The sequence below is a fragment of the Neofelis nebulosa genome, chromosome 12 (genome assembly GCF_028018385.1).
Source record: "Neofelis nebulosa isolate mNeoNeb1 chromosome 12, mNeoNeb1.pri, whole genome shotgun sequence".
Classification (NCBI taxonomy): domain Eukaryota; kingdom Metazoa; phylum Chordata; class Mammalia; order Carnivora; family Felidae; genus Neofelis; species Neofelis nebulosa.
The window spans coordinates 22,222,787-22,237,439 of NC_080793.1; the positions used below are offsets into that span (position 1 = coordinate 22,222,787).

General features: G+C 37.4%; 1 protein-coding gene across 11 annotated transcripts in view; it reads left to right on the forward strand.

Moving 5' to 3' along the window:
• The window catches only part of PTBP3 (polypyrimidine tract binding protein 3), a 133,248-nt gene that overhangs the window by 71,716 nt on the left and 46,879 nt on the right, over nucleotides 1–14,653 (forward strand). For all 11 annotated transcript variants that reach the window (XR_009251488.1, XM_058694536.1, XM_058694537.1 and 8 more), the window contains 3 exons: nucleotides 1,813–1,977; nucleotides 12,140–12,250; nucleotides 13,673–13,847. Coding sequence is in view for 10 of the 11 variants with exons in the window: in XM_058694536.1 (XP_058550519.1) it covers nucleotides 1,813–1,977; nucleotides 12,140–12,250; nucleotides 13,673–13,847 (451 nt within the window). In the remaining variant the exon portion in view is untranslated. The remainder of the gene's footprint in view (nucleotides 1–1,812; nucleotides 1,978–12,139; nucleotides 12,251–13,672; nucleotides 13,848–14,653) is intronic.

Sequence of the window (14,653 nt, forward strand, 5' to 3'; positions counted from 1 at the left end):
AGGTTTCCTGTTTTATTTGATGGGTTGTTATTTGTTACAATCACTATTTTGATTCTCATACTGTCCTATATTTGGCCAGTGGGAGCCACTTCAGGAAGCTGTCTTCTATCTTTTGGCATGTTTCCATAAATATTTGAACAGTTCTTTGCATCCTAGTAAAAACAAACAAAAAAAACCAAAGAAACAAAAAAGTTACTCATTTTGTACTGTCTTTGCTCCAGCTCTGGAACTCGACTTGTTTTAGGGCACTCTGGTCTTTTTATTGGAGCACGCTATTTCGAAACTCATCTGCCGAATGAAATCTTGCCATTTGCAACAATATGGATCTACCTAGAGGGTATTATGCTAAGTGAAGTAAATCAGACAGAGAAAGACAAATATGTGATTTACTTATATGTGGAATCTAGAAAATAAATGAAAAACAAAAAACAAATTCTTAAATACACAGAGCAAACTAGCGGTTGCCACACAGGAAGGTGGTTGGGAAGAGGGTTTGGCAAAATAGGTGAAAGGTATTAAGAAGTACAGACTCCCAGTTATAAATGTCATGTAGATAAAAAGTACAGCATAAGGAATATAGTCAATAATATTGTACTAGTGTTGTATGGTGGCAGATGGTGACTGCATTTGTGGTAAGTATTGAGCAATATATAGAATTTTCAAATCACAATGGTGTACACCTGAAACTAAAATAACATTGTACGTCAACTGTAATTCAATAACAACAAGAACAATAGAAATAGGAGACGTTTCCAGGAGTTTGACAGAAGTGGGGTTCAGAATTGTGTTTGAGACATTTTCAGATTTTCGTCAAGTGTTTAAGTACCACTGTTTACAGTCCTCTGTGTGACTCCAGACAAACCATTTAACCCATCTCAGACTCGGTTTTCTCATCTGAAAAAAACGTAATAATACATGCCTCATAAATTGTTGTGAGAATTAAAGAGAGTTGTATAGTGAATGCATAGAATGATACCTGCAATTAGTGCTCCATAAATGTTCTATTATAAGTAAATATTGTCTTCTTGCTAAAAAAAAATAAAAGCTTGTCTGCCTGCCCCTGCTTGGGTTCTTACATCCTATTTTAGGTTGCCCCACCATTGAATTACCTTCTTACCCCGGTCAGGCCTTCATGGACCTCCTCTTCACCCTGCTTGGACTGTCTTCACTACATTGGTTCACACCATGTGGACCCTTTCCTAACTCTCCTTGGGCTCTAACAGTCCTGCCAGGCTATTCTCTTCTGGATGCATTTCTTACCCTTTTCATACTCCTCAGGTTTGATGTCTAGCACTGAACCACCCCCACACTAGATACCTTTCTTACCTTGTTTGGGCTCAAGTTGCCCTTGCCAGGCAGCCTACTATGTAGATGCTGTCCTCATCGCTCAGGCTCTGATGCTCATGCCAGGATGCCTTCCTATAGGGATGCATTCCTAACCCCCTCTGAACCACCATAGCTCCATATTTGCGTCTATCATATGCCACCCAAAGGTTTTAGAACTCAGTGGTTCAGGGAGGGAAAAAGAAGAGGGACTTGTGGTTTTTAAGTCATCTTTAATGTTACTTTCACTTTTTTTCCTGTTATTTAAAAATTAGGAAATAAAAATCATCTCCACATTTTCCTTTTTTTTTTTTTTTTTGCCATGTGTTTTTTTCATTTCTTCAAGTAACTTTAAGTACCTTTCTTAAATATTGTGTCATTGTGATAAGAAAGCAAGTCTTTTGAATCTTAACTGATCACAAATTTAGGATATGTGCATCTAGAGAAAGTAGATATGTATTTTTTTCCTTATTTTGGATTGTTTTATAGAGAGCCCAAGCTGCACTGCAGGCTGTCAGCGCTGTCCAGTCAGGAAGCCTGGCCCTTCCTGGAGCTCCTACCAATGAAGGCACAGTCATACCTGGGCAGAGCCCTGTGCTCCGAATAATTATTGAAAACCTCTTTTACCCTGTTACTCTGGAAGTTCTTCATCAGGTAAAGTGGAACAACACTCTTAAGAGGCAAATGTGACCTCTGTAGCTTTTGATGTTTATATCTTAACTTTCTTTCTTTTTTTTTTTTTTTTTTTTTTATTTTGGCTGGTATATATGTTTAAATAATAATAACCTTAGCCATCCTGTTTTATGTAGGAAATAGCATCTATTAGAGATAATTTTTTTTAATGTTTATTTTGAGAGAGAGAGAGAGAGAACATAAGTGGGGGGGACAGAGAGAGGGAGACACAGAATCTGAAGCAGGCTCCCGGCTCTAAGCTGTCCGCATAGAGCCCGATGCAGTGCCCGAACTTGTGAGCTGCGATATCATGACCTGAGCGAAGTCGGACGCTCAATCAACTGAGCCACCTAGGCACCCAGAGATAACTTTTCTATAGCTTCATTTTTCTAACTTAAATACTTGATATAAAAGGGTATGTAAGAAATTCTTTTTTAAAAATACATAAGCATGAAAATGAACAAAGCATAGAATCCTATTAAAAACACACTGATAGTAGTTATTCTATTAACTCTTTCTTACATTTGAGTATTTTCATTTTAAAAACTCTGAAAGGAAAGTATGTGGTAACTCTTCATGTATAAAATGGAAGCATCATGTTAAATACTGACTGATGGTCAACATAATTTTCATAGACTACCCATTAATATGTCCAAACTGTTGTGATAAAAGGCACCCCACCACATCATGGCCTACTATGAGAGTGTCGAATTTAAGAACTGGAAGGTAACTAAGTTACATAATTTTGTAGTGAATAAAACTGAGACTCAGATAATTAAATATTGTAGAGAGTAACTGAAGAGACAGTTAGAACTCAAGCCTCCTAATATGAAGTCCAATGTTGTGTTTTGTATGCTTGCTATACATATATATATGTGTGTGTATATACGTATATGTATATATATGTATATGTATATATATATGTATGTGTGTGTATGTATTTCCAAAAGAGGGCAAGAAAGAAGAGGACAGAAGATCCAAGGCGGCCTCTGTGCTGCCAGCAGAGAGCACAGTGTGAGGTTTGAACTCATAAACTGCAAGATCATGACCTGAGTCAAAGCCGGCTGCTTAACCAACTGAGCCACCCAGGCACCCCTGCTTGTTACAGTTTTAACTAATACTCCATATATACGTATCCTCAAAATGTAACGTACAATTACTTGGTAATCTGTATGTATAAACATTTGACATCTAGCCCAAAAACTTCAATTAGTTTTTGTCCTCTTTTGCTGCATATTGATTCCATCTCCTCATAGTTGTCAAGCCATACACTGTAATGTTAAAACACTAAAACGGGTACCTGGGTGGCTCAGTCGATTAAGCATCCAACTTCAGCTCAGGTCATGATCTCCTAGCTTGTGGGTTCAAGCCCTGCATCCACCTCTGTGCTAACAGTTCAGAGCCTGGAGCCTGCTTCGGATTCTCTCTCTCTCTCTCTCTCTCTCTCTCTCTCTCTCCCCCCCTCTCCCTCTCCCTCTCCCTCTCCCTCTCCCTCTCCCTCTCCCTCTCCCTCTCCCTCTCCCTCTCCCTCTCCCTCTCCCTCTCCCTCTCTCTCCCTCCCACTCTCCCACTCTCCCACTCTCCCCCTCTCCCTGCCCCAATCCCTCGCTCAGGCGTGCATACTCTCTCTCTCAAAAATAAATATTTAAAAAATTTTAAACACTAAAACATATACTTATTTTCATATTTATATCTCAGTATGTACTGCATAGTGTGATGCCAAGTCAGTCCAGAATCATTTAACTGCTTTCCAAACCTTTGGCTTTGCACTACTAAGTGAAGAGTCATAGGGATGTATATGTGCATGTGTGTTTAAGAATTGAAGTACTTTCCGGGGCGCCTGGGTGGCTCAGTCAGTTAAGCGTCCGACTTTGGCTCAGGTCATGATCTCACGGTTCGTGAGTTCAAGCCCCGCGTCGGGCTCTGTGCTGACATCTCAGAGCCTGGAGCCTGTTTCAGATTCTGTGTCTCCCTCTCTCTCTGACCCTCCCACGTTCATGCTCTGTCTCTCTCTGTCTCAAAAATAAATAAACGTTAAAAAAAACTTAAAAAAAAATTGAAGTACTTTCCATCCTATTCTCACATTTTATAAATTAGGAAACTGGGGTCCTTAAAGTCACGTTACTTTCCCACAGTCATTGTACTAATTGGCAATAAAGTTCAGATACATTTCCCAACACAGTTCCTGTGCCATGCATATATATATCAAAATATACCATTTATTAGGCCTACTGTGTTCCCTATAGTAGTTTTATGCATACCATTTTCTAAATATACGCATTTGTGAAGCATGTCTAGGAAAGGCCTTAACAGTACTATCCATAGCCACCCTTCTTCCTTACAAAGGTTTCAGCAGTTGCTTAGGTGATTGGCTTCTTAGTTCTGATGACTTTTCTTGTCCTATGTTTATCCCAGAGTGTCATTGAGCACTGTGATCCATCAGCAGTGTTTGTTTGCTTTTGTAACGGTAACATCGAAGCTACTACTAACTTACTAACGCTGTTTTACAGAAGATGTTCTTGCACCTGTGGCTCAACAGTGCCATCATTCAGCCTTGAGTTTAGCTAGAGTCTTGTGGTTCTGCCCTGTCATTTCATTTATTTTTTTCCTGAGAGCAGTAATAAACCTTGTTTCTCTCCCAAAAGATCATGGGGTCCTTCAGAGTGAAGAGGAGTAATTCTGAGAGTCCTTAATAGTAAGCAGGACTCTCAGCCTTTCAGTTATCACACTTCCTTGTTTAATCCTCTTTTCCCTTGCTGTTGGAATGAAATCAAAGCCCTTACCAAGGCATTAAGGTCCCACATGCAGACCTCTCCCCTTCTCTTTAACCTCATTTCCTAACACCCTTCTGCTTATTTAGCCACTGGCTTTTCTGGCCCTTTGCCCCCAGTTTACTCATGTCTTAGTCCGTTTCTATCTCCTGTTTCTTTCCAAAACACTTGACTGAGACGGTTACTTAGTTGAACCTACATCATTCAGTTTTCAGCTCAAATTTGCCTCCTCAGTCTTTCTCTCATTGCATTAACTGAGCCCTCTCCCCTAGCACTCTGTGTCATTAGCCAACTAAAGTGTAGTATAACATGATTAAGGATACAGGGTCTGGAGCTGGTTTGAATCCTGGCTCTTCCGCTTACTACCTCTATAACCCTGGGCAACTTACCTCTCTGTATCTTTTTCTTATTTATATAATGGGGCTGGACATGGTGTCTATCCTTTATATATCTTTATATCTTTACTGTGAAGGTATCTTTATATCTTTATTGTGAAGATTACATGAGTTAATGCATTTAAGGCACCTAGAAATATTAAGGTATACATTAGAAAGATACATATTAAGTGCTCAAGAAATGTTAGCTGTAATTATTAGACACTAGTAAATTGCACTGTAAGAAACTGATCCTTGCTCTGGTCTTGTGGGTAAGATATAATTTCCTAAGTAATAGCCTAAAAATGTGATGACTATTGTGGTGGGATAATACATGGAAGTATGGAGTTGGTTGCACCTGTTGTAATTAATTAGCGTATTATTTTATATTTTTGCTGAAGAGTTGGCATTAGCTAAGCTCTTCTCTGACATCTCTTGAAGTTAGTGTTTTTTTTCTTTAGCTCGTGGTAAGGGGAGTGAGTGAGTGAGATGAGAGTGGTGCTATTTCAGGTGAGGAAAGTTAACGGAGGTTTTCAATATGTTGATATTTGAGCAGAGGCTTAAAGTATGTGGTAGAATAACACAGAAAGAACAGCAAGTGTAAAGTGTCTAAGTGCAAGGGTGCTTAATGTGTTGAAATATCAGAAATAAGGCTATGTAATTGCAATTGTAAAAAGTAGGAAAACTATAAATGATAGAATCAGAGAAGGGGTTAGGATCCAGATGATGCAAAGCCTTTATAATCTTTACACTATGTAAGATGGGAAGCCATTAGAGGATTTTGAGTAGAGGAGTAAGATGATAGATTTATGTTTTAATGGAATCACTCTTGTTGCTGTGTTAAGAATAAATTGTAGGCATAGGTGGAGGATCTTAGCATAGTCCAGGTGAGAGATGGTGATGACCCATGTGAGGATGTGGTCTCAGGAAGTGGTGATTATGGATATATTTGGAAGGATTTGCTGATGGGTTGAGTAATCGTGGATTATGAAGAAAAAGTGGAGTAATCAAGAATGCCTTCCAGATTTTGGGTGTGAGCCTCTGGTAAAATAGAGCAATTTTATACTAAGATAGTAAAGACTAAAGGGAAAAGAAGATTTGGGGCGGGGGTAGAGGTAGTGTTTTGGACAAGATAATTTTGAGATACCTATTAGGCATGCAAGTGGTTGATGTTGAATAGACAATTGGGAAATAAGTTTGGAATGAGTGTAGGAATTCAGGGCTGGAGATTTGGTTATCATCAGCATATGGGTGGTAATTAAAGCCATTGGATTGGATTGCATAATCTAGAAAGTGTTTGTAAGTTAGGAAGTCATTTCTCAACAATTCCATAATGTAAATTCAACCTTGCATACTAAAAAATTTCTTTGTGTACTGAAATAGTACAAAACAATGTTCTCATGTAGTCCATTACTTCCAAATACTGTTATTTATGGGAGTTTTTTATGAATGTCCAATAGATGAATGTCTTCAAGATAAAGAACTGATCTTTTTGAATTGCAGAGTAAAGATAAATAACTTTAAAAAGCAATTATTAAAAGAGTCAGTACTAGTAATATACAATTCTGGTTCTTAAATCTCACTGTTTCATTGGGGACAAAAATTACTGTAAACAAATTATGGCCGATACACTAGGTTTTTTGGGTTTTTTTTTTTAGTGTGTATTTATTTTTGGATGTTTGACTGAGCCACCCAGGTGCCCCAGTACACTTTTTACAAGTGAATACTAGTGAACTTTTTTAGTTTCTGATAAGTGCTCCATGTATAAACATCACCATGAAGATTAATTTTACCTGAATTTGATCTTTGGTATTCTCTTCATCCCCCCCCTTTTAATGTTTGTTTGTTTGTTTGTTTAGAGAGAGTGAGTGTGCACATGTGCACACAAGCAGGGGAGGAGTAGAGAGAGAGGAAGAAAGAATCCCAAGCAGGCTCCATGCTGTCAGTGCAGAGCCTGACTTAGGGCTTGACCTCATGAACCGTGAGATCATGACCTGAGCTGAAATCAAGAGTCAGGTGCTTAATCCACTGAGCCACCCAGGCACCTCTCTCTTCATCCCATTTTAAAGTCTTAAAAGATTAAATGCACAGGAGACATCAAGAGTTGGGTCTGTGTGTTTGTGTTTATGACAGAAAAATAAATATATTAGAGAAGTAGAATCAAAGAGTCAAATTATTACTGTAATCAATAATAATAAATCCATATATATTAAACTTTCCTGAATGTTAATCTTATGAGACCAAATCTGTTTAAAATTGTTGGTAGATTATTACTATTGGTATTACTGTTGGTAATTATGAAAAGTTGTTAAAAATCACACTTGAGGGGTGCCTGGTTGGCTCAGATGGTTAAGCGTCCGACTTCGGCTCAGGTCATGATCTTGTGGTTTGTTCGTGGGCTCAAGCCCTGCATCAGGCTCTGTGCTGACAGTGCAGAGACTGCTTAGGATTCTCTCTCTCTCTACCCGCCCGCCCCCCCCCCCCCCATTCCTCTCCCACTCGTGCTTTCTCTCTCTCTCAAAATAAATTTTTTAAAAAAATCACACTTGAGGCATTAGCCTAGATTCCCTGGTGTTGCTCACTTACTTTGTTCAAAAGTATCAGATTGATGTTTAAAGCTACTCTGTCAGTACATACAATCCAGGGGACTCTAGGTAACTGTCCGTGGTTAGCCAGTTCCACCCATTTATATTCTGTTAACACATTCAGTTAAAAATCACACAGCCAAACACAGCAGTGAGTGAGGATGTGCATCATGTTAGTGTTCATGTTAAATGAGAGAATGTAAACATTAATAAAATCTGAAGGTTAAGTGGAAATTTTCTAGGTTCTAAGCATAATTTAGTGTAAAATTCCAGATTTGAGAGCAAATTGTATGTTCTTACTACTTCATTAATGAGATGTTTTACATGAAGAATGTTTATTATTTTCAAAAAACTGCATGTTGCTGTAATTCCAATCAGGTCTAAGTATAATTCTTTATCAGTTCATAATAAGCATTTACCATGTACTTGTTTATATGCCAAGAATTTTACTCAATGATATAGAAAGATTAAGACAAGGTGTGTGTGTGTGTGTGTGTGTGTGTGTGTGTGTGTGTGTATACATACACACACACTTTCAAGGAGCTTTCAGTCTAATTAAAGGAGACATACGTAAACAAATGTATAGCACAGTATAAGTAAAACAAAAATATGTATGAGACCAAGAAGGGAGTAATAAGAAAGAGAATGAACTCTGTTGATACTTGGGAGAGGCTGAGAATTTTCTGGTGGCATTACTTTCCTGAGCTGAGTTTTGGAAAAGATAAATGAAAATTTACTAGGTATTAAGCATAGAGTTCTAAGAAAAAGGGAATAGCCATGTGTATAGGCATAGATGTCTGAAATCCCTTGGTACATTTAGAGAACTAGACACAACTGCACATTGTTGGTATAAATAGTGTGATATAGAGTATCAGGAAATGTGGTTAGAGAAGTAAACCAGAGCAAAATTATATATGATATAATCTTACTTGTAGTTTAGAATACTACCTGTGGCTGCAGTAAAAAAGTCTATTACTACTCCTTTACCCAACACTCAGATTATGCACTTATATAGATTGGGGTGTTGTTTGTGATCACCGTATCACCAAGGATGGAAATAAGAAAATACAAGACCTTTTCCCAGGAATGCTTGTATCTTAAAGAAAGATACAACATAAAATCTATATTCTTTAACAGTCAGCTGAGAAGATAAGTGTGGTATTCTTTTATAAATTTTAAGAATATTATCTAAAACACATAGGGTGTACTGAGGAAATGCCTGTGACAGGACCAGAATTTTCATTAAAAGAACAAAAAGAAATTCCTAATGTTTTCAGAACAGTTAAATGAGAGATTAAGATCAGTTGTTTGTTTTTTGTTTGTTTTGAGAGAGCGAGGGCACTAGTGAGCAAGGAGCAGAGAGAGAAAGAGGGAGGGAGAATCCCAGGAGGGGCAGAAAGAGAGAAGCAGGGCTTGCCCAGGGCTCTTGTTTTACCTGAGAAGCTGATCTCGTGCTCACCAGAGGGGCATGAGATCACTCTAGGCGGGGCTCAAGCTCACCCGAAGCAGGGAATGAGATCACACAAAGTGGGGCTCAAGCTCACCAAATCAGGGCTCAAGCTCACTTGATGTGGGACTCAAACTCATGGAATGTGAGATCCTGACCTAAGCCAAAGTTGATGCTTAATGACTGAGCCACCCAGGCGCCCAAGATCCCAAAGTTCTAAACTCTGAAATATGACCATAACTAAATTAACTGCGTTGTTTTTTTTTTTAAGGAATTTCAACAAAGAATCCTCAGACTAACTAATTTTAAGTAATAACATTTTTTGATGAGCCCTTCTAAGACAAATTGGTTCTGCAAATCTTGTTCAATGGTGTTATCTCCTATAAGAAGTGTTTGACTCTAAGCTGATTATCTGTTAGCATTTTGCCAAAAATGAGTATTTGGACTTTAGGACAGTTTATTTTATTTGGGGGTTGTAAAGTATACATAAATTTTACCATTTTAACTGTTTTTTAAGTGTACAGATCAGTGACATTAAATACACTCTCATTGTTTTGCAATTATCACCACTCACCTTATATCTCCAAAAAGTTTTTTGTCTTCCTAAATTGAAACTCCCACACCCATTAAACAATACCTCCCCATTCCCCTTTTCTCTCAGCCCTTGGCAACCACCATCCTACTTGCTGTCTATGAATTTGACTTCTTTACATTATATAAGTGGAACCATGGATAATTTGTTCTTTTGTGACTGGCTTACTTCACTTAAGTGTCTTTAGGGTTCATCCATGTGGTAGCATGTATCAGAATATCCTTTCTTTTAAAGGCTGAATAATATTCCTTTGTATGTATTTAACACATTTTTGTTTATCCATTCATCTGTGGATGGACATTTAGGTTGCTTCCATCTTTTGCAAATAATGCTGCTACCAACATGGATGTACAAATAAATACCTCTTTAAGTCCCTGCTTTTGGTTCTTTTGGGCTTATACTAAGAAGTCGAACTGTTGGATCATATGGTAATTTTTTTTTTAATTTTCTTGAAGAACCACTATCCTATTTTCCATAGCAGCTACATCATTTTACATTCCTACCAACAGTGCACAAGGGTTCTGTTTTCTCCACATCCTCCCCAACCCTTGGTATTTTCTGGGTTTGTTTTTTGTTTTTGATAAAAGCTGTCCTAATGAGTGCGAAATCTCATTGAGTTTTTATTTGCATTTCCCTAATGATTAGTGGTGCTGAGCATCTTTTCATGTGTTTACTGGCTATTTGATTATTTTCTTAAGTCCTTTGCTGATTTTTGTTGTTGAATTATAGGAGTTCTTTATATATTTTGGATAGTAACCCCTTACCGGATATGATTTGCAAATATGATCTCCTGTTTTGTGGGTTACTGTTTCACTCTGTTGATAGTGTCTTTTGATGCACATAAGTCTTAAATTTTGATGTAGTAGAAGTTGCCTATTCTTTTGCTGCTGTGCTTTAGGGTATTTATTATTGATCATTCTTTCTAAAGGTAATTAAAAGGGAGGAAGGACTATTTGGCTATTAAGGACATTCATATATAGTATTTGATAATAGTGATAATAGTAAATTCTTACCAGCATAGGGAATAATTATCTTTTTATTCTTAAAAGTGGACGGACAAGCTTCTGGCTGATTAAGATCCACATTTAAGATGGGATGGGATATAAGAGGAAAACAAAGTGCATTGTAGTAACCGTGGCTATTGGTGATGGAGTAGAGCAAGTATATTGTAAGAACTTTCTAGGGTAACCAGGTATCTGTCAGGAAATCTCCACACTGTGTTTATTCCTCTTCTCCAAACACACTTCAGAGAGGCCTTCTTTGACCAGTCTTGCACCTTCCCAAGTTACATTCCAGTTCACTCTTATCCCTTTTCCTTTTATTTTTATTCATAACACTTTTTTATGATGAGACATTGTTTTTCATTTATCGTCTGTCTTTCCTTAGGGCATAGACTTTTGTTGTTATTCACTGCTGATTTCCAAGGCCTGGAACAGTGCTCTTTGAATATTGAATGAATTAACAGAGTGGCCTGTAGAGGAACATTTTATAGTTTGTCTGCCTATAAAAATCTTAAGAAGATGGGGCGCCTGGGTGGCGCAGTCGGTTAAGCGTCCGACTTCAGCCAGGTCACGATCTCGCGGTCCGTGAGTTCGAGCCCCGCGTCAGGCTCTGGGCTGATGGCTCGGAGCCTGGAGCCTGTTTCTGATTCTGTGTCTCCCTCTCTCTCTGCCCCTCCCCCGTTCATGTTCTGTCTCTCTCTGTCCCAAAAATAAATAAATTAAAAAAAAAAAAAAAAAAATCTTAAGAAGTTGATGCTGATTCTCAAGGTGAAATAGTTGATCCATATGACTCTTCCACTTCCATTCATATGCTTTGTAACACCATTATCTCTTACCAGTAATTAATTCCTACTGTAGTCTCATGTTTTTCGTGTTGTGCCATTTATCACATGCTATAAAATAGGTTAAATATTTGAGTGCCTGTTGTGCATCAGGCACTGTTTTAGGCCATGCGTGGATGTTGAAACATTAACATCTTAGGCTTGATTTAAGTCATTTTTGTACCAACAATTTTGATAGAGGAAATAGAGGAAATTGTTTTCATTAGGGCTGCCTAGGTGGCTCAGTCGGTTAAGCGTCTGACTGTTGATTTCGGCTCAGGTCAAAATTTCATGGTTCGTGAGTTTGAGCCCTGCCATCAGGCTCTGCGCTGATAGCACAGAGCCTGCTTGGGATTCTCTCCCTCCTTCCCTCCCTCCCTCTCTCTCTCTCTCTCTCTCTCTGTTCCTCCCCCACTTGTGCTCACTCTCTCTCTCTCAAAATAAATAAACTTAAAAAAAAATAGACAAAAATGGAATTTATGAATTGAGTTATATTTATAAAAGTACATTAGCCTAATTTTTACCTTAGATTTAACCTGTGAACTTTTTCCAGATATTTTCTAAATTTGGCACAGTCTTGAAGATTATCACCTTTACAAAGAATAATCAGTTTCAAGCCTTGCTTCAGTATGCTGACCCAGTGAATGCACATTATGCCAAAATGGTAATTACGATCTTTTTTCATTTTTCATTTGTTAATTAGTCTTCAGTGATACCAAAGAATGCCATCATGTCTTCTCCCTTGCTGCAATTTACTGTGTGTTTTTAATTGTAGTAAAACATACATAATGTAAAATTTACTGCTTTTAAATGCACTGTTCCATATGCTTTTTAAAATGATAAGCTAAAGATTTCTTTCTTCATATGAAATGGTTTCAAATCATTTATCACTTCTCAGATCTTTGGGACTCATTTCTGTCATATTTTTAAAGTCTAGAAGTGGAGCACAGTATTCCTGATAAAATCTGAATAATAAAGTAGAATTATCTTTTTTCTTGTATCTTCATTTTGATTCATTCGCCCAAAGATTGTAATTTTGTAACTGTATTCACTGCTGAATTTTGTTAAGCTCTGATTTTGTGAATATACAACATTTTAGGAAGCTTGCTGCTGTTGGTTTATATTGTCTTTTTTTTTTTTAGTACATGAGTGCTTGACTTTTGACAAGTAGAAAATTTCATATTCAGTTTGATTATATTTTACTCATCTCCTATTGAGATCTATTCTTAACCCTAATTCTATCTTTTATCAGTATCTGAATTATTTCTAATTTCTTCTCAAAGATTGGGACTAAGGTTTTTACTAGTTTTCTGTACCACACACTGTCTGCCATATTAGGAATATGGACTTTATATTTGCTGTACCCTTTACCTGCACATATTACTTTGTACCTTTATGATGATGTACTCATCAATGACTGTTTATAAGTCAGTGTTTTTTGTATATTTGCATTTTTCGTGTTTTGGGGTTTCTGGTATCTATTTTTATAAATTTGAGCATTTGTGAAAGTCAAGTGGCTACATATATTCCTTTGATAAGTTTTCATTATTGTGAAGGGGGTAAGAATTACTGATCTTTGGTCTTATGTCAGAACTAATTGCAAAATTTCCCTCATTTATTATTCAAAGTATTATAAAATAGATTTACAAGAGAAAAAAAGAGATAGATAATATTTCATATGTTGTGGTTTCATCTTAAACTATGTAAAGTGTGCTAAAAAATACGATGAAATATAAAATCAAGTCATTTTTAAACATTTGTTGTGGACAAAATAATCATAATGGTAGCTAGTACGATGCTCAATAATGTGTAAGTTTTCCACGCTTTTACATTTCTCTCCTTTCATTTGATCTTACCATAGACAAGAAAGGGATTATTATGACATTGTGAAAAACTGAGAGATTTTCTTTTTCTCTCTTAGGTTCACACAGTTAGTGACCTAGGTAAAAGTAAACACAAGTCTTTGGCTTTTAGTCCTTTACTCTCTGCTTTACACCTAATTGCCACTCTGTGTCAAAGTAGAGGCTACTTGATTTATCAGTGTTGTTGTCTTGCAAAACCTCAGTCCCTTTCTTACATGCTTTAGGCTCTGGATGGCCAGAATATCTATAATGCATGCTGCACTCTGCGTATTGACTTCTCCAAGCTCACCAGCCTTAATGTGAAATATAATAATGACAAAAGCAGAGACTTCACTCGTTTAGACCTTCCTACTGGTGATGGCCAGCCATCCCTTGAACCCCCTATGGCTGCTGCTTTTGGTGAGTAGTTCCATTTTGGGTCGCAAAGCAAGCTTTCTGGTTACAAGTTTTATACATTAATCTATGTATATTATATCAACCTTTTTCTTCTTGGATTCTCTCAGGATTTCTAAAGGAAAGAAAAATCTTGCAACAAAATGTGTCCTTTAATTAAATCTTAATATTAGTAGATTCTGTTAGTTGGCAAAACAAATGAACATCTGAAATTGAGTTGAAAATTTATGTTCTAACATTAATCTTACTCATTCTTTATAAGCCAAACAACCATTTGCTTTAAATTAATGCTCATAAGTATTAACATTGCTTTAAATGTGTTGACTTATAGCCACGGATTATTGGTATCTGTGTTCTTGAGAGAAATACTTTTCTCCTTTTGAAGTAGTGGTATTTTATTTATTTTTAAATATTTATTTATTTTTGGAAGAGAGAGATAGGGAGTGACCAGGGAGGGGCAGAGAGAGGAGGCAGAATGCCAAGCAGACTCCATGCTGTCACTACAGAGCCCGATGTGGGGCTTGAACCCATGAACCATGAGATCATTACCTGAGCTGAAACCAAGAGTTGGACACTTAACTGACTGAGCCACCAGGTGCCCCTGAAGTAGTGTTATTTTAAATTTTTTTTTGTTTTTTAACATTTATTTATTTTTGAGACAGAGAGAGAGCATGAACAGGGGAGGGTCAGAGAAAGAGGGAGACACAGAATCTGAAACAGGCTCCAGGCTCTGAGCTGTCAGCACAGAGCCCAACGCGGGGCTCGAACCCACAGACCGCGAGATCATGACCCGAGCCAAAGTCGGACGCTCA